The following is a 26,422-nucleotide window of genomic DNA, read 5'->3' as shown; positions in this document are numbered from 1 at the left end:
ATATTGCAGGAAGATATCTGCTGGTGCGGATCAGGCTGGACGGCAGGGAATTCTTACTTCTGAACTCCTATGCACCGAATGTAGATGACCCAACCTTTTTCTCTCATCTCCAGGACCTTGTTGCTCCGGATCTAGATGCCCCTTTCCTCTGGTTTGGAGACTTCAATTGCGTCTTGAACCCTGACTTGGACTGACATCCCCCTAGGTCAGGCACGAAGCCCCGTATGACGGCGCATCTTCAGGAGGTAATGCACAACTTGGGTGCGCTTGATGTGTGGTGAACTTGTCATCCCACTCAGAAACTCTATACCTGCTATACCCCGACCCATGGCACCCATAGTAGGTTAGACCGCGTACTTGCGGCTAATCTTCCCTCAACTCTCACCTTGACGGTTACACATCAGGCCCGATACTTATCGAACCATACCCCAGTAACATGCATGGCACAATGGGCTGCTCAAGCCACCCCTCCCCGCACCTGGCGGGTGCCGACGGGCATCCTTCAAGACCAGGTGGGTAAGGACTGTGTGGCGACTGCCCTATTGGATTATATAGATCTGAACTGGGGGAGCGGTGATCTACCCTACTCCATTAAGTCTGAGGCCCTGAAGGCGGTGGTACGTGGAGCCTGTATAGGCCTCTCGTACGGGGTCCGGAAACAGTTACTATTGAGCTGCGAGATGCGGAGGTAGTGCTTCAGCGCGCCCAGGTTCGACCAGACCCTGACGCTTCAGACCAAGAGGCGGAAAGAGAGGCACAGGTCTCGATACATGACATCCTTACCCGCCTTGATAAATACACACTAGGCCAATACAGACAGCGTCTTCACCGCGAGGGCGACACATCTGGCCGATTACTGGCCTGGATCCTTCGGCGTGACTTTGCCCCTGAGAGGATAGTCGCCCTGCGAAACTCGGATGGTGATATGGTACATTCGGAGTCTGCTGTTCTTGAGGTCCTCCGATCTCACCTGCAGACCGTATACGCAGCTGACCACTTGGTCACGGAGGAGTCCTATCGGTCCTATCTTCGGGACTTGGATCTCCAGACCCTCTCGGAAGAGGTGACCAAGAAACTTGATGCGAAGTTGGTACTGGGCGACATCGGCGCTGCACTAGCCGTCCTGCCACAAGCCAAGACCACAGTTGGGGATGGTTTACCACCTGAATTTTACCACTCGTTCGGTGAAGTTCGGGCCCCCCTCTTACTGCAGGTTTACAATGAAGCCCTGGAATTGGGCGATCTTCCACCCACCATGAACCAGGGGGAAGTCTGCATGATCTTGAAGCCGGGTGGAGACGGTTCGAACCCCACGGCCTTCAGGCCTATCACCTTGATTAATACGGACTCAAAGATCCTTACTAAACTATTGGCCACTCGTCTAGCCCCACACATGACCCACTTGATCCTGGGGGGGAGGGTGGGTGGGATTGGTTGGTTGTGTGTGAGTGTGTGTTGAGCGGGTTGTATGGGGTGGCTGTGTACGTCCTGGCACTGGCAGGGGAAGGGCGGGGTAGCGTTTTTGGTTGTTGCTGTCCTCTTGCTCACGGGTGGGGGTTGGGAGAATGTTTTTGAAGGGGTTCTAAGTTCCGGAGTTTTTGAAGAGCGGGGTGGGGTTCGTGCGGTAAATGTTGTTGGCATTAAATGTATGATGAATCGGATCTATGTGTGGCTCACTGGCTGGGCTGACCCACCCGGTCTGACTGGAGCGTGGGCCTGGAGGTGGCAGATCGCAAAATGTGTATGCTATGGCCCAGCTGGGCGCAATCACCGACCATGGGTTTTAAATTCGTAACTTGTAATGTGCGCGGTTTGGGTACTTGCACCAAGAGACACTGGGTCCTTTCCTTCCTTAAAAAGCATGGGGCCTCTGTAGCATGCCTACAGGAGACCCATTTAGATGAAGAAGGCGCCCAGCGACTCTCTAGGGAGTGGAGAGGTCAGCTCTTCCACTCCTCCTTTTCCACCTATGCCAGAGGAGTCCTCATTTGGGTGGCGCCAGGAATTCCTTGCACTGTCAAGTATGTTGAGGCAGATATTGCAGGAAGATATCTGCTGGTGCGGATCAGGCTGGACGGCAGGGAATTCTTACTTCTGAACTCCTATGCACCGAATGTAGATGACCCAACCTTTTTCTCTCATCTCCAGGACCTTGTTGCTCCGGATCTAGATGCCCCTTTCCTCTGGTTTGGAGACTTCAATTGCGTCTTGAACCCTGACTTGGACTGACATCCCCCTAGGTCAGGCACGAAGCCCCGTATGACGGCGCATCTTCAGGAGGTAATGCACAACTTGGGTGCGCTTGATGTGTGGCGAACTTGTCATCCCACTCAGAAACTCTATACCTGCTATACCCCGACCCATGGCACCCATAGTAGGTTAGACCGCGTACTTGCGGCTAATCTTCCCTCAACTCTCACCTTGACGGTTACACATCAGGCCCGATACTTATCGAACCATACCCCAGTAACATGCATGGCACAATGGGCTGCTCAAGCCACCCGTCCCCGCACCTGGCGGATGCCGACTGACATCCTTCAAGACCAGGTGGGTAAGGACTGTGTGGCGACTGCCCTATTGGATTACATAGATCTGAACTGGGGGAGCGGTGATCTACCCTACTCCATTAACTCTGAGGCCCTGAAGGCGGTGGTACGTGGAGCCTGTATAGGCCTCTCGTACGGGGTCCAGAAACAGTTACTATTGAGCTGCGAGATGCGGAGGTAGTGCTTCAGCGCGCCCAGGTTCGACCAAACCCTGACGCTTCAGACCAAGAGGCGGAAAGAGAGGCACAGGTCTCGATACATGACATCCTTACCCGCCTTGATAAATACACACTAGGCCAATACAGACAGCGTCTTCACCGCGAGGGCGACAAATCTGGCCGATTACTGGCCTGGATCCTTCGGCGTGAATTTGCCCCTGAGAGGATAGTCGCCCTGCGAAACTCGGATGGTGATATGGTACATTCGGAGTCTGCTGTTCTTGAGGTCCTCCGATCTCACCTGCAGACCGTATACGCAGCTGACCACTTGGTCACAGAGGAGTCCTATCGGTCCTATCTTCGGGACTTGGATCTCCAGACCCTCTCGGAAGAGGTGACCAAGAAACTTGATGCGAAGTTGGTACTGGGCGACATCGGCGCTGCACTAGCCGTCCTGCCATGAGCCAAGACCACAGGTGGGGATGGTTTACCACCTGAATTTTACCACTCGTTCGGTGAAGTTCAGGGCCCCCTCTTACTGCAGGTTTACAATGAAGCCCGGACCAGTGTGGGTTTATCCCTGGCCGTGACACGGCGATGAATTTGCGGCGCCTGAATCATATTCTCCACGAGGTGAGGGGGAGAGAGGATCCTCATGTGCTAGTGTCAATCGACTTGGCCAAGGCATTTGACACAGTAAGCTGGGGGTATCTGCTGGAGGTACTCCAGAGGACAGGATTCGGACCGGTGTTTTGCAATTGGATCCATGTGCTCTACGGAGCACCCCGTGCTAGAGTTCGACTGGGGTCGGCCCGTTCGGAGGAGTGGTGCTTGGGGAGGGGCACTCGTCAGGGTTGCCCTCTCTCCCCACTCCTGTTTGAGTTAGCCATAGAACCCCTGGCGGTCTCTGTTCGTGCCGACTGGAGCAATGGGGAATCAGGGTTGGGGACACAGTGAACGTGACCTCCCTCTATGCTGACGACGCGCTATTCTATCTGACGTCCCCAGATGCATCCCTCCCCGCGTTGATGCAAATTCTGGACCGCTTTGGCGAAGCCTCTGGATTGCTTATTAACCTCAATAAATCCTTGATTTTCCCACTGACAGGCTGTGCGCCTGACCCGAGTGCAGATCTCCCGTACTTGGGCCTCAGATGGGAGCGGGACGCGTTCCGCTACCTCGGCATACAGGTGGCCTCAACTGACTAGGCCCTACTGACTAACAACGTCGACCGAGTGCTCCGGGCACTTCACAAGTCTGTCACTTTCTGGAACACCCTTCCTCTCTCCCTTATGGGGCGATTGGCGATCGCCAAAATGGTGATGCTCCCCAGGATTTTGTACGTTTTGCAGAATACTCTCTGTCCGCTGCCCCCCCTGAGTGTTTCGCACACTCGACTCACTCCTCACATCTCTACTTTGGGCAGGCAGGCGTAGCAGAGTGGCATTGCGCATGGTGACCCGATGCTGCGAGGAGGGAGGCCTCGAGGCCCCGAGATTTGATTTATATTATTATGCGGCACAGCTCCTCCCCGCAGCAAGGTGGTTCACAGATGAGGAGAACTGGGAGCGGACGCTACTGGCGGGCACGGCTAATGAGACGGCTCTACAGGAAGCCCTGATGCAGGGCAGGGGTGCAGACCAGGCTTTACCCTATGTGGTACGGCACACAGCAGGGATTTGGCAGCGATTCGTGAAGAAGGTATTACGACGGGCTCCCTTCCATAGGGAACTACCGATATGGATCTTAGCCTCAGTGATCCGAGTGGAGGAGAATATGTCCTACCGAAAGTGGCGACGTGGCGGTTGTGAGACTCTGGCGGACCTTTATCCAGATGACTCTTTTGTGTCCTTTGAACGGGCTACGGAGTCCTTTGAGTTAGGTAGGGGACAATATCTCCACTATAGAGTGCTCCAAGACATAGCTAGAATGACATGGCCTCCGTTCCCGGAGGCGCCTCCACTGACCCACACCCACACCCTTGACATCATTTTGTCTTATGGTAGAGGTAGGTTAATTTCCCTGCTGTACTCGGCTATGCGTAGAGACTCGACCCCTCCGACCACGCCATCTTGGGCGGCCTGGGATGGAATTGGAGCAGGGACAGCGTAAAGGAATTGGGCTTCTGACCCGAAAAGTCTCGCGTAATGCCAGATTCAAACTAATACATTTTAACTTTGTTCACCGTACCTACATGACTCCGGTCTCCCTGAATCGCATCTCTGCGGATAGGAGACATAACTGCCCTAGGTGTGGTGCACAGAGAGCGGGGTTCTTCCACCTAGCTTGGGAGTGCCCTCAGGTTAGTACCTTCTGGAGGGAGGTGGTGGACCATATTGGTCGTGCCACAAAACTCAGGTTTGAGATGGATCCACTCCATTGTCTCTTGGCCCTGGTACCCAAGCCTAGTAAGAAGAATTTGTCCTATAAATTTCTACAATTATTGCTAGTCTTGGTGAAGCGGCGTGTAGCTATAACCTGGATGGGTCAAAGGGCACCCGAGATGTCCCTCTGGCTGCGAGATGCTAGAGAATGGTCCTTAGCTGAAGAGACGCACATGCAGCGCACCCGCCGAGATGGGAAACTACAGGATGACCTGCTCGCCTGGAGGTTGATGTGTATGGAGGGGCTAACGGAGGATGATTCGGATGCCACTAGCGCTGAGTTGTTCACCCCTGGCGAGTCGGAGTGAGGGAGTGAGGGAGAGGGCGTCGAGTTGGATGGACCTGGTCTGGTGTAGGGCCTCACTAGAAGCACACTACTATTCCTTGTTGTATATAACTGTGATTTGCTAGGATCCCTAAAGGTCTTCTTCTAGATATAATGACTGCACCTCCATGGGCCTCACATGGGTGGTCCGATCCTTAACGTATTTTTTAAATGATGCCACGCACGGGGGTTTGTTTTTTGTTTTTGTTCTATGTTATAACTGTGTTTACTTGTAAACGATAGAAAAAATGCCTTTTTCAGAGGGATAGAAGCGATATTACATGAAGGACATGGGCACAGGAGTATCTTGTAAAAGTTAGCGAATATAATGATATACACGAATCTTCAATACAAGGCTAGGTTTCCTAGACACATGCTACAACTCTACGCCGCCCAGTCACCGGGATGTGGGCCTATATGGCTGTGTAATGTCCTGCAAATTGCATGTAACTGATCCTGCCGTTGTTTGGCCTGAAAGGCCTTGAGGACCTGTGCCTTCTATGTTTTCGCAATAAAAATATTTTTTTTTAAAAAGCTTGGCAATGGCAGAGACCACCTCTTCAATCCGGATATCTCTGTACAGGTGTTCTGCCTGTGAGGGGGCTAAGGAGGGAAGGTCGACCGAGGCCAGGTACGCTTCTGTCGCCTGTTCATCCGGGGGGTCCCCGGCATAAAGATTTGCATAGAACTTGCGGAAGGTCTCAGCAATTTGGGCATCCTCGTTGGCCATCGTCCCCGTGGGGTCAGTGACCCCCTTCACCATCTGTCGTTGGTGTGCCGCCCTGAGTCGACTCGCCAACAACCGGCCTCAACGGTCCCCCCCAGTATAGTAGGTATGGCGAAGTTGCAGCGCGGCATACTCTTCGCGGTCCATATCCAGGGCCGCAACAGTTTCCTCGCCGTAGTGAGTTGCCTCCAGATTCGGGGAGCTCCGGTCCGGTGGTGTATGTGTTCAAGCTCGCGGACCTGTTGAGTAAGTTCGTCTCTCTTGCTTTGCCGTTCCTTATTTTCAGCCGAGGAGATGGACAAGAACTCCCCCCTAAGCACAGCCTAAAGAGCCGCCCATTGTGTTGGTAGGGAGGTGTCAGAGGTATCATTATGGGACAGGTAGTCTTTAATAGTATCCGTGATGTGTTTCACTACCGTTTTTCTATGCAACAGGGTATCCCTGAGGCGCCAAACCCTGGAAGGATGGGACATCGGCGGCAAGCAGAGCGTAGTAGATACCGGGGCATGGTACGACAGGGAGATTACTCCCATCTCTGTTGACGAAGGCAGGGCTCGTACTGGGGCTGTGACTAAAAGATGGTCCAGCCTCGTGTACGTTTTATGTGCGTGGGAGTAGTACGAATACTCCCTTTCAGTGGGATGGTCGCACCTCCAAAGGTCATGAAGGTCCACCTCTGCCATCTGTGCCCTACACCCGGCTGAGAACTCTCCGGTTTGTGGGAAACGTTGTGCGGACCTATTGAGGGACGAGTCAAAGACCATGTTAAAATCGCCACCGATGACAATGTGCCTATTCTGCGTGGCCGTGATGTCCGCCAGTGCCAATCGCAAGAAACGTTCCTGTTGTTCATTGGGGCTATACAGGGTCCCAATCGTAAAGGTGATACCTCCGATCTAAAACCCATAAGCCAGCAACCTGCCTTATGTTCCGCCTGTTTGTGAAGGACCTCTCCCCTAAAGTGTCGGGCCACCAGAATCGCCACTCCGGCGGTTTTAGTGGTGCTGGAGGGAAAGAATTGTGTCGGGAATTTATGTGAGCGAAGTCTATGGCAGTCGCGGGGTAATAAGTGGGTTTCCTGAAGGAGACAAATATCTGCCTGGGTGCTCTCTAGTAAGGATAACACTGCCCGTCTCTTAATCGGGTTACTGAGACCCCTGACATTAAGGGTTACAATCTTAAGGGCAGTGGGTGGCATGTGGGAAAGTGAAAATTAATGCGTAGAGTTCCTGCCTGAGCAGGACAGGGCATTTGATCTCTTCATGGACAATGGGGCCTTGTGTCATGCACTGGACGACCCACCCTCCCCTACCGATTCCCCCGTCCCCAACTACAACTCCCTGAGCCCTCCCCCTGGACCCTCCCCCCCTGACCCCAACTCAAAACAACCCCAACATCCCCCTCCCCCGCCCTCCCCCCCTGCAACAAGTTCCAGAGTTTCATAGTCCCAGTCTGGTCCTCAACGGACAAGTCTGTGGTTATTTACTGAAGTGGACATCCAGCCACTACACTACCGCCCGCCTCCCCCTCCCCCTCCCCCTCAGAACCCCCAAACCTGCATCATGAAAAGGCTGTGTGGATCTCCCCCCGGAGTCATCTTTAGGCTGTCATTGCCACATCATTCGAGGCTGTGTCCCTGGCCGCCTCTCGAACTGCTTCGTCCATTCCGGCCCGGATGGTAGGCGAATCCGGCCGAGCAGAAAATGAGGAAGACCGGCGTTCCGAGACTCGCTGCCAGCCATCTCTGGTGGTGCGCCTTTGACGTGGCGTACGTGCTTCTTCACCCGTTTGCTTTAATTCCCAATACCCCGCAAGTGTCCTGGAGGGAGCGTAGCTGATGTAGAGTGCCGTTCCACCGGAAAATAAGCCGGAAAGGATGTCCCCAGGAGTACTGCGTCCCGTGTTCTCTAAGGAAATCTGTCGCTATTTTAAATGTTCTGCGTTTCTGGAGCGTGATTGCCGATAAGTCTTGGAAAAGAGCAACAGGGTGGCCACGGAATTGCAATGTCTGCTGTTTCCTTGCTTCACGGAGGATTCGCTCCTTGAGCGGCAAGTCCGGCAGAAAGGCCAGGATGTCAGGTGGCGGCGCCAAGGCCCGATGCGCCAAACCCACTCTATGCGCTCTGTCTATTCTGATGGGAAAGTCCTCTGGTTCACCCAGAATCTCCCTGAACATGCTTTGTAGGTACCCCACAATGTCCACTCCTTCTTCTTTGGATGGCACTCCCCGGACCCGGATGTTGTTCCGGCGGGACCGGTTTTCGAGGTCTTCATTGTGTGCTTGGAGGTCCAATTGTTGATCTCTCAAGCGGAGCACTTCCTGCTGCAATTGTACGATCTCTTCGTCCCTCGAGTGTCCTGCTCCTTCCATGGTGGCCACTCGTTCACCGAGGCTATCAACCTCTCTCCGCACCTCTCTGACTTCCCCGGCTACCTCCTGCTTCAGTGTCTGGAAGTCGTCCCGCAGGGAACTGAAGAGAGATTCCAGGAACGACCTGGTGACCGGTGGTTCCCTGTTTTCCGCCTCCAGTGGGCTCCTCGAGGGGCCCGGCGAGTGCTGTCCTTTGTCTTGTTTCGTCGTTCCTCTGTTCAACATTTCGGGCAATGTCTGCTCCCCTTTCTTGTTCCCTCTGTTGCTGGCCATTATACTCACTGCCACGTCCTTCCCCAGGCCCGTCTATTATGCTAGTGCCTGGCGAGTCTCCTTCCCGGCCCTCTTGAGTTTCACTATTCCGGCTGCAACCTCTCTCGGCCAACTCCGCTTGTTGTAAGATGTCGGGCAGATCCTATATCGGCCTTAGCTTCTTCTCCAGTTCCGGATAGCGTCTTGTAAGCAGCGTGCTGACGGACCCCCTTCTGGCTCCACGCTGCCTCAGCAGGCCGCCATTGCTCCTTTCGCCACGGTCATCCAGGGGGCGCTTCCATCCACCAGTTCTTATCGATATCGGCCTCGGTGTTCCGCTCACCTAGCTGTCTGCCGGTGTCGCCACTGCGTGTCGACCAAATCCCAAGTGACCACTTCTGATCGTTATGTCCGTATCGTCAGGCCTGGAATTCTCACAGCGACACCACTGTACCTCGTGTCGGTTTAATGAGGGAAGGCCCTATCGTGCGGATCCCGACTTCTGATCGCTGCGCACTCCAGTCCCTGTTCTTGGTGAGTTCCCCCCGCGGCACGGCCCGGGCCCCCGGCCCGACCAGGCCGCACTATCCGGCGCCCGCCACGTGGCGCACCGCTGGGGGGATGGGTCGGTTACGCACCTCCTGTACCGTAGGCCGTGTTTCCCAGCGGCTATCTCTGATCAACGTTCCTTCCGCCTTCAATGCTTAGCGGCCATCAGAGGACCGGCTGGGCATGTAGGGGCCCGTGTTCACCTATATCCTCTGGCCTCAGGCCGGCCGCCCGGGCCGCACCCCAGAGAGGCCTTGCTGTCCTGGCGGAGTCGATTCAGGGCCTACTGCTTCTGCAGGCCACTTTGCAATGTTGCTTCAGGGAACTGACTTTCGGGGTACTCCCCGTCGTAGCCGGTGCTTTCTCCTCTCCCCGTCGGTAGCCGTGCTCGTCGTCGTTTAGCCTGAGGTAGGGGCTCTTGCCGCTCCGGCTGTAGGCCGCGTACCCGGCTTTGCGTGGAGGTCTCCGGCTGGTGCTACGTTCCGGTGCCGTCGCTGGGTGCCCCTCCGTCTCTGGGCTTCTTTGCCTTCGAAGTTTCGCCCCCAATGTCGGGCAGGCTGCGGCACTCGGGTCTGCTCCGAGCCGGGTCTCGATGCTTCTCTTTCTCCCAGCAGCCTTGGCTCTTGGCTCCGCCTCCGCTCCGCTCCGGCTGCCGTCGCTCTTCAGAGCCTCTCCGCTACAATTTCCTCGCAGAAAGTGGGCACAGTGTCGGACCACCGGTTGCTTCGTCGTTTTATCTGCAATTTTACCGCGGATCGGGGGGAGATCTGCGCTAAATTACGGCTTAAGGGCTCAGGTTCGGGGGAGCTCGCGGAGAGTGTATCCGCTCACCTCGCCATCTTGGCCACGCCCCCGTGTTTTAGGGTTTAGTGCAGTGTTGTGGTGATTGTGTAGTGTAGGGTAGTATTTTAGGGTTCACGGTGGTATCGGGGGGGGGGTAGTGCAGGGTAGTGTTTTAGGGTTTAGGTTAGTGTTGTGGTGTTTGTGTAGGGTTGTGCTGGGGGTAGTGTTTTAGGGTAGTGTTGTGGTGTTTGTGTAGTGTAGGGTACTGTTTTAGGGTTTAGGGTAGTGTTGTGGTGTTTGTGTAGTGTAGGGTCGTGCTGCGGTAGTGTTTTAGGGTATAGGGTAGTGTTATTGTGTTTTTGTAGTGTAGGGTAGTGTTTTAGGGTTTAAGGTAGTGTTGGGTCCTGCAGGGTAGTTTTTTAGGGTTTAGGGTAGTGTTGTGGTGTTTGTGTAGTGTAGTGTGTTAGGGTTTAAGGTAGTGTCGGGGGGTCGTGCAGGGGAGTGTTTTAGGGTAGTGTTGTGGTGTTTGTGTAGTGTAGGGTAGTTTTTTAGGGTTTAGGGTAGTGTCGGGGGTAATGCAGGGTAGTGTTTGAGTGTAGAGACCGGACTGGGTGTCAGGGGGTCGTGCTGGGGGTAGTGTTTTAGGGTTTAGGGTAGTGTTTGAGTAGTATAGGGTAGTGTTGTGGTGTTTGTGTAGTGTAGGGTCGTGGTGGGGGTAGTGTTTTAGGGTAGTGTTGAAGTGTTTGTGTAGTGTAGGGTCGTGGTGGGGGTAGTGTTTTAGGGTAGTGTTGAAGTGTTTGTGTAGTGGTTTATGGTAGTGTTGCGGGGTTGTGATGGGTAGTGTAAATTTAGGAAAAGGACTAGGTGTCGAGGGAGGGTCGTGCAGGGGTACTACATTAGGGTGAAGGGTAGGGTACTCTCACTTACCGTTAAAACTTTTACAATGAGTATACCTTTACCACGCATGCCTTTGCGTTGTGATGGCATGCGTGGTAAAGGCATAGTCGTTGTAAATGTTTGCTTTGTGATAATTTGCGGGTTCACTGTAATTGCGTTATATAAAATGCAGGGTGATGGTATGCGGGGTAACGTCACATATTCCCCGAGGTGACCTGTTGGTGCTGCCTTTTACCTTGCACCCTACTTACCTTACCTCCAGAAGATTGGTCCTGTTAGTTTGAGTTAAGTACCTGTTTACAGTACATGTGTTTTCCCTGTGGGATAACATTACCGCATTAGAGACAATACAATTATATTTACCAGTTGTCTTCAAAACTGCTATTTTAAAAAGTACTTACCCAATAACGAAGTTCTTAGTGTCTAGAATTATATAAAAATACATGTTATTTTTCTAAATTGGTGTAGATTTCCTTATCGAGTGTGTTTGCATCATGTATTGACTGTGTATGCAACAGATGTCTAACACTCCTCCTTGAGAAACCTAATGCTGCTCACCAGGACTAACACGAAAAGAGCACTGTGGGATTGTTAAGGCAAACCCCTGTCCATTCCCAAGGGATACCTGGACTCGCTACACAATATACCTCTTTTTGGTATATTATATAAAGAGCCAGCTTCCTACAGTGGTGGTGCAGCTGTGGGGTACAAGACATGACATTTGCTGGACTACTCAGTTAATAGGCGATTCCACTAAGGAATGCAAAATTGTCTTTAGTTAAAAAACAAATCGAAATAATTTTTTCTAAATTGTTTTAAATAACTGTTAGGGCCTTGTTTTAAGACCACCAGTCCAAACTGTTTAGAATTTTTAAAGCATACTAGTTTTTATGCCTTTAAAAACGTTTGTTATATTTTTTTTCTTTAGCTTTGTTAATAAGGTCCCAACTGTTTTAAAAACAAGTCTGAGACAGAGGGTACTAGTCAGGCGCTCAACCTGGCTGCCTACAAGATACGCAAGTTGCCTTAACTCAAGGCCTCTGCACAGCATGGAACCTTGCCATGGAGACTACGCCTGCTAAGGCTCATCTGCAGACTCTATTTGCTGAGCATGATAGAGGCATGGCAATGGAGGGACATTCAAATGACCCAGAGGATGTAGATGCCAGTAATGATGAGTCCTTGGATCCCCCCCCCCTCCCCTCCTCTCCATACTGGCAGTACGTCTACTGGGAGTATGGATAGTGGGTCCCCAGAGGAAGTTGAGCAGGAGGATCCTGAACTTCAGAAACTAGCTAGGAGACTAGCTCTTGAAGCTGAAATCTTAGCCAGAGAAAAAGAGCTGGGATGGGCCTAGCACTCATCTCTGGTGGCAGCAGAATTTTAACCTGGGAGAAAGAAGAAGCTTTTGAACCTATAATCTCCAAAGGGATTGTCCTCAAATATGTAGAGAGTGTTGATATCGCCAAGCTGTTTACAGCCTTTGAGCAGGGGCGGCCTTAGGCATGTGCAAGCTGTGCACCTGCACAGGGCCGCCAAACCCCAGGGGCCGCCACGCCCATATATATCCTTAATATAATAATCCTCTGAGGATGGATACATATTTGCGTGGCGGCCCCAGTGGCAGGGATTTGGCAGCCTCAGACTCTGTTTCACTTCCAAACACCTTCCTGATCTGCGGGGCGTTCTGCCCCGCCCGGACCCCCTCTTCCGGGGCCCCTTACCTACGCTCCTTGCCCAGGGCCGCCATGAGCCTAGAGCCGCCCCTGCTTTGAGAGGGCTTGTAAGATGAAGAGACTCAGCCAGAAGTATTGGAGCTCTTGACTCTGGGCGCTGTTCTCTGGAATGTGTAGGGATAGGCTCCTGACACTGGATGAGACAGATGCAGAGTCCTATGACCTCATGAAAGATGCCTTTGATTGAGGGCTTTGGACTCACCACTGAAGAGTACAGGATCAGGTTCAAGGAAACTCGCAAAACCCTGAGTCAGACCTGGGTAGATTTTGTTGACTTCTCAGTCAAAACATGACAGGGGAGAGGTTTGGTGCTGCAGCCAGGGTGACTGACTCCAGAATCTGGGGATCACGGTTCGATTCCCAGGGCCGGCGGCTGATTAGCCCAGCACCATGTGACTCTGGGCAATAGCTTGCTTAATCTTCCCGACGGCCCCCAGCTCCTAGAGACCCTAACGGGTGATGGTTCACGCTTTACAAATGTGGATTATTATTAGTATTATTATTATTATAACATTAGGGGCCAGATGTAGGTGGCCAAATACCTTTCGCTAACGCTGAAATTTGCGTTTGCGATCGGTATTTGCCTGAGAGCAATGTAGGTGAGTTTAAACCTACTAGCAAAATAAGGAATCACAATATTAGTGGTTCCTTATTTTGCTCTTGCATTTAAGGAATTGCAAATTGCTGTTAGACCCTGCTGGGACTCGCTGAGGTTGACCCGCTACCGAGTGCTGCCACTGCCCTTTCCTCGGTTGTGAACTACATCTCCCAGCAATCCCAGCAGCATTGACGCCGCGTACCATGCTGGGAGCACGCTCGTGAGCACCAAGAGGTGCTCATAAGGGGGCCAGGGCTCCCGCAGCGCAGGACGCGCGTGGGCATGCCCGGGCCAAGGGCGGGCCCGTCCGAGCCCGTCAGAGACTGGAAGAGACTGGTCTGGGCCATCCCCCTTTCATCAGTTCCTCCAAAGACTGGTTAGCGTTTTATACATTCTTTTGTCTGTAATTTTACCACTGTTGTGCTATCGTGTGCTGCTTCTCTGGTATTTTGATAGTATGAGTAAAATCAAGCGTAAGGGGGAGGGGAGCCTGGAGTTGTGGGGACACTCAATGCTTTCTTGACACAGGCAGAGTCAGTCCTAATCCACGAAATTGAGCTGACTGAAAGGAGACTCTCACTAGATCCTCTCAGGGTCCCCTCCGAAGCTACTGCACCATCTCATTTGTGCTCAACGGATTTGGGCGTAGTCACTGACTGTACGTTTCCAGGGAGTTTCAACATTCAAGAGCACCAGACAAATGGGTCTTCTGTTGCAGCTAGCACTCCATCTTTACCACCCACACCCCCTGTAAAAGTACTTCCCCGCCAACAGAGGTCTCTACAGGTTTTAGGCGGGGAAGCCACTAATAAAAAAGAAAGGCGCGTGGTTTGCAAAAACCACGCACCAGGCATGCAAAATGGCGAAACGGAAAGTTGCAGTCCCAGGTAGTGAGGGGGGTTTTAAGGCTGTTACAGCCACAGGCATTAGGGAGGATGGAGACGTCAGAACTAAGGTCACTGATGCGCAGTCGCCCAGTATTCTTGAGGCTACCCTCCTAACAAAGTTTGAGGAAAAATGTATGGCCATTCTTGATCCTCTATTGCTTAAGTTGTCTGGTATAGACATGAGACTGGCCAAAATTGAGCAGCATCTTCTCTCCTCACCTCAGTCAGTGAGAGAGGGTGCGCCAGTTAGATCCAACGTACCTGGCCAAGTAAGCCCGACTGAACCCAGTACAGTGTGGAAGGTTGCCCCCCCACAGCAAAGAGAGTGCCCCTATGACAAACCCGCAAAGCATACTTTCTACTACTTTCAGGGCTAGGTTTGGGTTATGGGGTACAGGGGTATTTTTAGGATTCAGATATAGTTTTGGGTTATGGGGTACAGGGGTATTTTTAGGGTTCAGGGCTAGGTTTGGGTTCCGGGGTATAGGGGTATATTTAGGGTTCAGGGGTAGGTCTGGGTTTTGGGGTACAGGGGTATTTTAAGGGTTCAGGGCTAGGTTTGGGTTTTGGGGTACAGGGGTATGTTTAGAGTTCAGGGCTAGGTTTGGGTTTTGGGATACAGGGGTATTTTAGGGTTCTGGGCTAGGTTTGGGTTTTGGGGTACAGGGGTATTTTTAGGGTTCAGGGGTAGGTTTGGGTTTTAGGGTACAGGGGTATTTTAAGGGTTATGGGCTAGGTTTGGGTTTTGGGGTACAGGGGTAAGTTTGGGTTTTGGGGTACAGGGGTATTTTTAGGGTTCAGGGGTATGTTTTGGTTTTGAGATACAGGGGTATTTATAGGGTTCAGGGCTAGGTTTTGGGGTACAGGGGTATTTTTAGGGTTTAGGGATAGGTTTGGGTTTTGGGGTACAGGGTATATTTATAGGGTTAAGATGGGTTAGTGTTTAAGGGTGTTGGGGTATTTTATAGAGTAAGGGTGGGTTATGATTATGGGGTGCAGGGGTATTTAAAGTAGGGGTGGGCGGAATTGGCGCGAACTTGGTACAATAAATCCGCAATATTTCGTTCCGTCAGATTTCCAATTATTAAAACAGAAACCTCATATCTTCAAGGTAAAATAGCAAGTATTTCTACATGCTAAAATGCATATAGTCATTTCACAAAGGTGAAATTAGCTTCCAGCAAGCAGTGAGAGAGGTGATGATTTTGAGATCAAGCCCCTGCAAACCATTATGGGACGAGATTAGCAGTGGGAAGTGAATAGTATAGTATCCAAATAATTCTACAAAGAGCTGCAGTTCACCTCGTTCTCCCCAGTTGTCCCCAAGCGGCAAATGCTATAGCATTTAAAATATTATACATCAAGCTGCAGTTCACCTTATGGTCCCTAGATGTCCCTGATGAGGCAAATGCAATAGCATTTAAAATATTATATATCAAGCTGCAGTTCACCTCGCCGTCCCTAGATGTCCCTGATGAGGCAAATGCAATAGCATTTAAAATATTATACATCAAGCTGCAGTTCACCTCGTCGTCCCAAGATGTCCCTGATGAGTAAAATTCAAAAACATTGAAACCCTTTCATAAATGCTAAAAATTATGCTAAGCTTATCCCATAATGCTTTGCAAGGCCTTTTAGTTGTATTTTTGCCCATAACTGTGCTTGGGGTGGTTCTAAGAGAATGGGACCACCACTGAATTTCTATTTAAAGGGAGCAGGAATGTATAGAAAATGGGGAAGAAAAAACAACACTTGTGACGGAATGCCCCCAGCGATTGTCACGCCCCCAGCACACACCCACAGCACAATGCAGACACGCCCACAAGGGACTACTTTGCTGGCACGGTTCTTTTACATTTTAAATGTATATGGTGGGCGTCTGCATATCCTATGTCCTTCTGCTGCAACTGCCCTTTCCAACGCTGTATTGGGTGTTGTGATTGGTGCTGTGGTTCCCGAGTTTACCTGGCCAAAAGGTGCAAGTTCTCTCTTTATAATAGTAGTATAGATAACAATTAAGCAAATAGGAAACATTTGAGTAAAATGAGAAAAGTAAGAATAAAAAGAAAAAGAGATATCAATCTAGAGGAAGTTATGGAGGTTTGGCAACTTCTTGTTGAAAGGGAGTACGAGACAAAGAACGCCTAGCACTGATATCAAGAAATAATGTAACTGGATCCCAGATTTCTCTCCGTTTGGAGGCTAAATGTACTAGGTAAATGAAAGTTGTGTCTAGTCTATGATTGTAACAGACAGCATACCACCATGCCTGGAACGATATTTTGGTAGAATCTTTCCAATGTACGGTTATCTGCTGAAAGGCCACTGCCAATAACAGGTCTATTATTCTCGTATTAAAGGTACAATGTTCCCGGAAGAGCTGTATATTGATAGCAGGGACATTCTAATCATTAGAATTCAGCAGGATAAAGTACCTGATTTGTTACTTATTAATGTCTATGCAAGGGACGTGCTTGGGGTAAAGCTTCTCCGACTGTTGATCTCTTAGATGCATTCTTAATAGAACATAGAGGTGTTAGTAATTTGATAATAGCTGGCGATTTTAACTGTACTTTTGAACCCCTGGACCTTTATGATGTAAATCTCAGCACAGAGGAGGATGCTGAGTGGTCCATTCCACCCCTGGATTTACCTCCAATTAAAAAATGGACAGGGGCTGCCCTCTAATTAAAGGTGTTTTGTATGGAACAGGGAGTTAGGACCGCCAACAGGAGAACAGTTTCAGATAAGCAGGGTACGCATACTTTTGACACTGGTGTCCGTAGTTCTCGTATCGACTATATCCAGCTAAATAAGGAATTTTGGTCCAACTTAATTGATATGGCGGTCTGTCAACGTACCGAGAGCGATCACAACCCGTTGGTGTTCTCCCTGTACCCTGCATGTACTCCCCTTGGTGATAGTCTGGCACCACGTACTGACCATGTGGAAGCATATTTGACCAACGATACCAGGAGAGTTAAATGGTCAAATGTGATTAAAAAAGAAGAGCACCTAAATCAAATGACTAATTTGGTGGTTAGCGCGCTGGGTAAGCTCCATGCTTGTGCTACCCAAACAGATTAATTCCATCATCGCATCGATCCATGGGGAATTCCTTGACCAGCTTAAAGGTTTCTTTATTGCTAAAACTAAAAAAATCCCTGAATCGGCCAAGCAGCATGGCCGGCAGGGCATGAGCTCCGCAAGCTCCCGGCCTGAGAAACCGTAAATCCTGAATACTTATCCTGTTGGAGCTCAAAACCGGTTGCGGCGGTGGTCGGAGGACCCCCTCCCACTAGTGATCCCCCTTGCGAGTGGCGGAGGTGAGTACCTGGGCGGAGATCCGTGCTGGATGCCGATGTGGGTGAGCCCCAGACCTCTGGCTACGCGAGGTCGGAGTCTGAGGCCTACGCAGTGGTGAAGACGGCGTGGCGGACCTGCTTCCCTGTGGCTCCTGGGGGACTCGGCACTTCCCTATCCACACCGGAGCCTGCTGCCATCTGCGGCTGGTGTGGCGGAGCCTGGAGCCTGCTGGTTGTTGCTGCGGGAGGGCTGTATCGGCTGGCGCCTGCGGAGGTGGCCGCACCGAAAGGCCTTTCCCGCTGGTGCCGCATCGTATAGGAGGTGGAGGCCATGGGAGACGCCTGCCGTGGCTTAGATGAGACCTTCTTGGCCCTAGCGATCCCTGTCTTCTGGTGCCCGGCGGACGGCCCGGGGCTCTGCACAACGGAGGTGACCTGGCCCGTAGCCTGCTGGCCTGTCCCGCTGCGGCAACGTTCCTCCTGTGGCGGTGGGCAGCCATTGGGCGGCCCGAATTTACCGATTGGACTGCTGGGGGGGCTCGTGACCCCTGAGAGAGGAGCTGCTCGTGACTCTGAAGGCCCCGCTGGGAGCGGACTGAGGGCCCGGTGGGCGCTGTAGTGAGTGGTGTTGCGTATCCTGGCCCCCCCCGCACTGACTTGCTTGTCCCTGGGGGCCACCCACCGAAGGGGATCGGTGTCTTGTGTGGGTCCATTCAACCGGCCTGCGGCTACTGAGGCCTTGATATTAATCCATTGCACGCGGTGTCGCCGCTTTGTACCTGGCGTGTCGCCCAACGTTGCTGACTGCTCGAAATCATTGGCTGGGAGGCGCCTGGGACTTGAGGTCTGAGGGGGTCCAGTGCTCCTACACCTGAGGGGGCACCCTGCGTGGCTGGTGTGCTGACCGGAGCGCTCTGGGCCTTGGTCATGCGTAAAGACAGAATGTCGCGTGCCACGCAGCCAAACACCATCACCCAATACACTACGCAGCGGCTGCCCTCCCAGCGGATTACGCGCCAATCGGGCCAAGAAGAGGGAGCTGGCGAACCCGGAGAGCCCTCCCGAGGGGAGCTGTTGAAGGCCATACAGGGTTCACATATCGCACTAGAGCGGCAGATCGAGACGGTCTCCATAGACGTCAACTAGCTGCGAACTGACCTTAGAAAGGTTGCTGACAGTCACTGATGCCGAGGGAAATATTGCAGAGCTGCAGGGTTAGGTGGTCACTCTCAAAAAGACAGTCACGCATCTCACGGCCGCGACGCAGGCCTTGGAGCAGAGGGCTGAGGATGTGGAGGGAAGGGCCCGTCGAAGCAACATAAGGGTCCTGGGGGTGCCGGAGCGGCTGGAGGCGGGGAACGCTGAATGCTTTTTGAAAACCTGGATCCGAGCCTCGCTGTGCCCGGAGGGCCTCTCAGGCGTTTTTGTCATCGAGCGAGCACATTGTGCTTTGGTTCCGCCGCCGCGCCCCGGCGCACCCCCACGAGCCCTGATCGCCAAAATCCTGAACTATAAAGATCGCGATTGTATTCTACGGGCGGCGAGGGAGACGGCGGATCTCACCATTGAGAACAGCTGGGTATCCATCTATCCCGACTATACCCAACAAGTCCAGGAGCAGAGGAAGCCCTATTTGGGGGTAAAAAGAAAGCTGCGAGAGATGAAGCTGCAGTATATGCTGTTGTATCCGGCAAAGCTCAAGGTACTCTCGCAAGGGAAGGCGGACTTCTTTGAATCCCCGGCGGAGGTGTGGGTGTGGCTGGAGATCAGGGGCGACGACCTTCCGCCCGCGGAGCGGGGGGGACCCCGTGAGATGTGGGGAACACGGTCGTCACGGAGACGCCGTAGCAGACGGAGACGCCGGTCTGGTTCGGCTGGCCCGGAGGAACCTAGGATTATGGTGGGCGAGGACGGGGCTATGCTTCTGGATCCTTTGCCGGATGAGTCTGAGTTGGGGGCTCCGAGCCTGACCGGGCCTGAGGAGGTCCTGGTCCCCGACACTTTGCAGGACACGCTCTTCACTGCTCCTGTGATCCCGGAAACAGGGGGGACTAAGTCGCTGGAGGTGCCAGTTTCATCCTGAGGTGATATGACTCCTGGCCGTTCTGTATGTTTGGCCTACTGGCCCGTACCTGGTTTGCTTTTCTGATTGATAACTTGAGTCGGCAGCTTTTGCCACTTTATGACTATTTGAAGCAGAGTACCTTCAATGTTTTTGCTATATGAGAAATGTGTTGGGGGTTGGGGGGGGGGGGCTGTATGATGGGACGGGGCCCGAATTGCACTGTCTCACCGGGGAGAGTACAACTAACCTTTGCTGGGTTCGGTAGGGGGCTTGGAGGGGGGGGGTGGTTGTTTGATGTTGAGTGTGTGTGTGGTGTGGGGTGAATGGGGTGGCTGTGTACGTCCTGGCACTGGCAGAGGGAGGGCGGGGTAGCATGTTTTGTTGTTGCTGTCATCCTGCTCGTGGGTGGGGGAGGGGGGGGTTTCTTCAGAGTTTGAGTGGTTGGGGGAGTTGGGAGATTGGAGGGAGTTGTGGGGAGAAACTGTTTTTGGCATCGAGTGTACTGTTGTTCGAGCCCCTGGGAGGCTGCTTGCGGATGCTAGATTTGGCTGCCCGGATGGGCGTGGCCTCTGCTTATGGGATATCAATTTTTAACTTGGAACATGCGTGGGCTGGGCACCTGCACTAAGAGACACAGGGTACTGTCCTTTCTCCGACGCCATGGAGTCTCTGTTGCGTGTCTGCAGGAAACTCATCTGAACGAGGAGGGAGCTCTTAAGCTGGCGAAGTAATGGAGGGGTCAGGTGTTTCATTCCTCCTTCTCTACCTATGCTAGGGGGTCCTGATCTGGGAGGCACCCGGGGTTCCCCTTGCGGTTCAGTTCGCTGAGGCGGATATTGAGGGCAGGTATTTACTTCTGTGGGTGAAGCTGGATGGGAGGGATTTCCTGCTGCTAAATTCCTATGCACCCAATGTGGATGACCCAAGCTTCTTCTCCAATCTTCAGGAGCTTATTGTTTCAGATTTAGACGCCCCCCTCCTCTGGTTTGGGGACTTTAACTGTGTGATGGACCCGATGTTGGACAGACACCCTCCCCGTGCGGGCACGAAACCGCGGATGACGGCGCGTCTCCGGGAGGTGATGGATAACCTGGCTGCTGTGGATGTGTTGCGTTTCGGTAATCCGGGGCTGAAACTATACACTTGTTACACTCCGACACATAACACACATAGTAGGCTCGATAGAGTCCTTGCTGCTAAACTCGACACATCCCTTGTCTTATCGGTCACCCATCAGGCTCGGTTTTTGTCTGATCATTCGCCCGTGACGTGCGTAGCACAATGGGTGGACCAGTCCTCCCGCCCGCGGACTTGAGGATGCCAGGGGACCTCCTACAGGATCATGTGGGTAGGGAACATGTGGAGACGGCCCTACAGAACTGCTTAGACTTAAACTGGGGAGACGGCGACCTGCATTATGCAACCAAATGGGACGCTCTCAAGGCATTTGTGCGGGGCGCAAGTATGGGCCTGACTTATGGGGTCCGGAGACAGTTGCTCCGAGATCTGAGGTGCGCTGAGGATCGCCTCTGCCACTGTCAATCCCTGTCGGAACCGGATGGGTCGGACCTGGAATCTGAGCGGACGGCCCGTGAGGGCGTTCATGATATCCTTACCCGGCTGGATAAGTTTACCCTCGGCCAATACCGCCAGCGTCTCCACCGGGAGGGGGACAAGTCAGGCCGCCTGCTAGCCTGGATTCTTCGGAGGGAGTCCTCTCCAGCACGGATAGTGGCGTTGAAGAATCCCCCCGGGGACATGGTGCACTCAGAGTCGGACCTCCTCGCGGTTCTCCGCACTCATCTGCAAGCAGTATATACCGCGAACCCCTTGGTGATGGAAGCATCCTATCAGCCATACTGGACGCCGTCTTGTCGCTCCAGGAGGTCAGAGTAGCACTGGCCGCCCTGCCAATGGCCAATGGCCAATGGCCAAGGCTCCGGGTGGAGACGGTTTTCCGCCGGAATTTTATCAGGCGTTTGTGGATACTCTTGCCCCCCTTCTCCTGCAGGTGTACCATGAGGCGCTGGAACGTGGCACACTCCCACCCACCATGCATCAGGGGGAGGTTTGCATGCTTCTGAAACCGGGAGGGGATAGCTGTGATCCTGCGGCATACCGGCCTATCACCTTAATCAACACTGATGTGAAAATCCTTACTAGGATTTTGGCCATCCCGGCTGGCGCCGCATATGGCGCACTTAGTCCATCAAGACCAGTGTGGATTCATCCCTGGCTGCAACACCGCCATGAACCTTCGGCGCCTAAACCATGTCCTCCATGAGGTGCGTGATAGGGAGGATCCCCAGGTCCTGGTGTCAATAGACCTGGCTAAAGCTTTTGACACTGTCAGCTGGGGGTACCTCTTGGAGGTGCTTCAGCTGGCTGGGGTGGGGTCCCTCTTCTGCGCCTGGATCCGGATCCTCTACAGCGCGCCTACGGCCAGGGTCAGACTCGGCGGCCCGCTCGGAAGAGTGGCAATTGGGCAGGGGCACCCGTCAGGGGTGTCCCCTGTCGCCGCTCCTATTCACCCTGGCGATTGAGCCCTTGGCGGTGTCACTCCGAGCTGAGATGGTCCTCTTGGGGATACGAGTGGGGGACACTGTACACTTGATCTCCCTGTGCGCTGATGATGCGTTGTTCTACCTGACGTCCCCCCGGGAATCGCTGCTGATCCTGTTGCAGATCGTTTTGATGCCGCTTCTGGGCTGCGCCTTAATCCTGGGAAGTCCCTGATCTTTCCCCTGGCGGGCTGTGGCGAGGACCCCAGACTGGCTTTCCAGCACCTGGGGCTGAGGTGGGAACTGGAGGCCTTCCGATACCTGTGAATCCAAGTGGCCGCGTCCGATGAGCAGTTACTGGCCCGTAACGCTGAACGAGTGCTTAGTTCCCTGCAGCAGTCCGTGTCCGTTTGGAACACGCTCCCACTCTCCCTAATGGGGAGACTAGCCGTTTCCAAGATGGTGATGTTGCCGAGGGTGTTATACGTCCTACAGAATACCTTGTGCCTGCTCCCCCCTCGTATATTTAGCAAGCTTAATACGCTGCTCACCTCCTTACTCTGGGCGGGCAGGCGCAGCAGGGTTGCACTGCACACAGTGGTCTGACGCCGGGAAGAGGGGGGTCTGGAGGCCCCGAGGTTCGATTTATATTATTATGCGGCCCAACTTCTGCCAGCCACACGGTGGTTCGCGGGTACAGATTATTGGGAGTTGCAACTCCTAGCGGGCAGGGCGGATGAGAGGACGCTACAGGTGGCTCTGATGCAGGGCAGGGGAGCGGACGAATCCCTACCGTATGTAGTTTGACACACTGCGGGAATCTGGCAGCGACTTGTGGAGAGGGTGTTGCGGCGGGCCCCCTTTCATAGGGAGCTACCGGTGTGGATTTTGGCGCCGGTGACGTTGATGGAGGAACACATGTCGTTCCGGGAATGGCGTGAGGGCGGTTGTGAGACTCTGGCGGACCTATATCCGGACGATTCTTTTGTAACCCTAGAGAGGGCTACGGAGACCTTTGGACTCACTGGGGGACAGTATCTCCACTATAGGGCCTTCAGGAAATGGCGAGGGCGACCTGGCCACAGTATCCGGAAGCGCCCCAGGTGTCCCTCACTCTGAATATCCTTCTGTCCTGTGGCGGGGGCGACGGCTGATTACGCTGTTGTATACGGCTATGAGGTGTGACTCGGCCCCTCCGATCTCCCCGTCTTGGGCGGCATGGGAAGCGGATCTGGGAGTTGCCCTGGACCCGGAACAACGCAAACGAATAGGAACCCTTACTCGGAAGGTGTCGTGTAATGCACGATTCAAACTGATTCATTTTAATTTTGTGCACCGCACTTACATGACTCCAGTTGCTTTGCACCGCATCGTCGCAGATAAAACGGATGCCTGTCCTAGATGCGGTATGGTCGGAGCCGGATTTCTCCATCTGGCCTGGGAGTGCCCGCTGGTCGGGGACTTCTGGAAGGCGGTGGTGGACCACATCCAAAAGGTCACGAGCCTTCAGATTGCCCTGACCCCGCTTTATTGTTTACTGGCCCTGGTCCCCAAACCCAAAAAGAGGAACTTATCCTACAAAATGTTGCAGCTACTCCTGGTGTTTGCAAGGCGACGAGTGGCTATCACTTGGATGGGACAGAGGGCCCCTGCCATGTCACTATGGCTTTGGGATGTTGGGGAATGGACATTGGCTGAGGAGACGCACATGCAGCGTACACGCAAGGATGAGAGGCTGCAGGAGGACTTGCTTGCCTGGCGTATGATGTGCGCTGTAGGGTCAGTCTGCAGCGATTCGGATGCATCTAGTGCTGAATTGTTCTCCTCTAGGGAGTCGGGGTCTGAGGGAGAGGATGCTGGGGGCGGGGAGGGAGGGATGGTGTTGGGGTAATGCCCTGCTGGCTACGCACAATGTTCCATACTATCAGTTTTATGATTTGCTTTGCATCCCGAAGATTTGATTCTTATAATTGTTATGATGTCTGCACCTGCTGGGGCCGTTTTGGGGCAATGAAGTATGTACACATGTAATTTCTTTCTACCGATGCCAATTTTGGGGGGGAATATGTTGTTAATCTTTGCTGAAAAATAAAGGTTTTAAAAAAAAAAAATCCCTGAATCACTCTCGCTTTAAGGCAGCCGCCTGGTATGACCAATCGTGTCGAACGGCCTACAGAATCCTGGCTAGGGCAATCAGGTCCAAGAATAGGGATGATATACGTACGGCAAGGGCAGCCTACAAGGCGGCCCAATATCGAGCTAGAAGGGACTGGGACGAGCAGCACTGGGTTGAGCTGCACAAGGCATGCTCGGGGAGAAGCATGACTACCTTCTGGCATCTGGTGAAATGGGGCAGTGGTGCACCAACTAGAGTGCCGGTGAATCATGTAGCCCCAGACCAGTGGGAATCGCACTTCAAAGCTCAGTTTGCATTTCCCGAGCAGGCTCATGAGTTATTTGATCTCCCTCCTCCTACTTCATTCTGTATTTTACCAAGAAAGAGGTGGAAAGTGCACTACTCTCTGTCCCAAGAGGTAGGGCGCCAGGGCCCAGTTGTATCCCTGCGGACCTGTTCCTCCAAGATAAACCTACCTGGGCAACTTATATTCAGCTCCTTGTGATTTCCATAGCAAGTGGAGCACCTATGCCAGGTACCTGGGCAGGTGCAGAAATACTCCCTATCTGCAAGAAAGGAGACCGTTCCCAGACAGGCAACTATAGGCCGATAAGCCTCATCGATTGCATACAAAAAGTTTCTGCTAGGATGGTACTGAGCCGAATCCAGGCATGGATTGAGGAGCATGACAATTTGTCTCCACTCCAGGCGGGTTTCCGCTCTTGTACCAGTACCATTGATCAGGTGTTCAGGTTTATAATGATCTACTGGCGCACTGTAGTGTTGGGGGTGGGGCACAATATATGCAGCCTTTGTCGACCTCAAGTTGGCTTTTGACCTAGTACCCCGCTCCAAAATGTGGAAAACCTTTTTAAAACTAGGCATTCCATTAGATATCCTGGCCTTCCTGGTCACGTTACATGATGCCAACTACGCACAGGTGCGATGGGATGCTCAGGGGAGTACTACCCAAAGGTTCCCTGTGGAGAAGAGGGTTCGACAGGGGTGCATTCTAGCACCAACCCTCTTCTCTTTATATATTAACGGGGTGGTCCAGTACTTTCAGAGTTATCAGTACTTTCAGAGTTATCCCACGGATGCGCCCAGTTTAGCAGGAATGAGGATCCCGTTGCTTATGTTTGCAGATGACACCCTTGTACTCTCTAAGACTTGAAAGGGGCTACAGCGTGCCCTTGGGAGATTCGAGGAGTTTTGTCAGGATCATGATCTTGTAGTGAATGTAGATAAAACAAAATATATGGTCCTACACAAACATAGGTGCATCAGGAGTAAAGTTGAAATGCAGGAAGGTACGCTGGAACAGACAGAGAACTTTACTTACTTGGGAGTAACTATTGGCAGCAGACGTAGTTGGAAGCCACAGATAGATTTGCTCTCTGTCAAGCACGCCCAACTTTCAGGTGCCCTGTTGAAGGAGCAGCGATCTTCATACACTAAACCAATCGCTCCTGCATAAAAAATATACTCCCTAAAAATTAGAACCTCGATTTTGTATGGGGCTAAACTGTGGGGTTTTGCCAATTTAGACCCTTTAGTGAAAGCTCTAAGCAAATTTTTGAGGGCTTTAATGGGCCTTCCACAGTCCACCCCGCTATTACCCTTATTTTTAGATCTGGGTTGTTACTCTGTCGAGGATGAGGCTCATTTCAGGCCTGTGGCATATTGGAGAAGGCTCTGGGTTTCCCCGGAGCTTTGCCACTATGCTCAGGCCCTTTTAGAAGTTAGGGAGGCTGACGGTATGAGTAAAATTCTGTGGCTAAGGCGTGTAAAAGCAACTGTTTGTGAGGTGGGAAGGAGCAGCTTATGGGCATCTCCTGCTGAAAGTGTTTTTCCATCAAAGAGTGACTTCAAAGCAGCTTATTGGAACTCGCTTGTTATGAAGTGATGAGGATAAGGATAAGGAAGGACCTTACCTGGTCCTTCCTTATCCAGAGACTTCCTTGAGTTAAAGCACGAAGTGGAACTTGAAGGGTACTGGGATTTAATCACCTCCCCCAAAGATAGAAAACTGTACCACCAGTTCAGGGTGGTCTCTCTTCCCATCAATGTATTTACTTGTAAATGGGGTACCACGAATAGTAGCAAATGCTCATTTTGCCCTAACAATAGCGAATCACTGGCTCATATTCTGTTTGCCTGCCCAGCCTATAGTAATCCTCGGACTAGATAGTTGAAACCTTTACGTTCAAATCTGGGCACTA

The 26,422-nt window shown here is 52.6% G+C and overlaps 1 protein-coding gene across 1 annotated transcript in view; it reads left to right on the top strand.

The window, feature by feature from the left end:
• Positions 1-26,422, top strand: part of LOC147700310 (uncharacterized) — a 429,112-nt gene that overhangs the window by 181,909 nt on the left and 220,781 nt on the right. Inside the window, 2 exon segments of the mRNA XM_086936302.1 lie at positions 807-1,301; positions 2,842-3,125. Of these exon segments, the coding sequence (XP_086792428.1) occupies positions 807-1,301; positions 2,842-3,125 (779 nt within the window).

Source organism: Lissotriton vulgaris, chromosome 8 (genome assembly GCF_964263255.1).
Source record: "Lissotriton vulgaris chromosome 8, aLisVul1.2, whole genome shotgun sequence".
In the NCBI taxonomy this organism is placed as follows: Eukaryota; Metazoa; Chordata; class Amphibia; order Caudata; family Salamandridae; genus Lissotriton; species Lissotriton vulgaris.
Note: the sequence above shows the minus strand (reverse complement) of the source record. Positions and strands in the feature narration are given on the sequence as shown.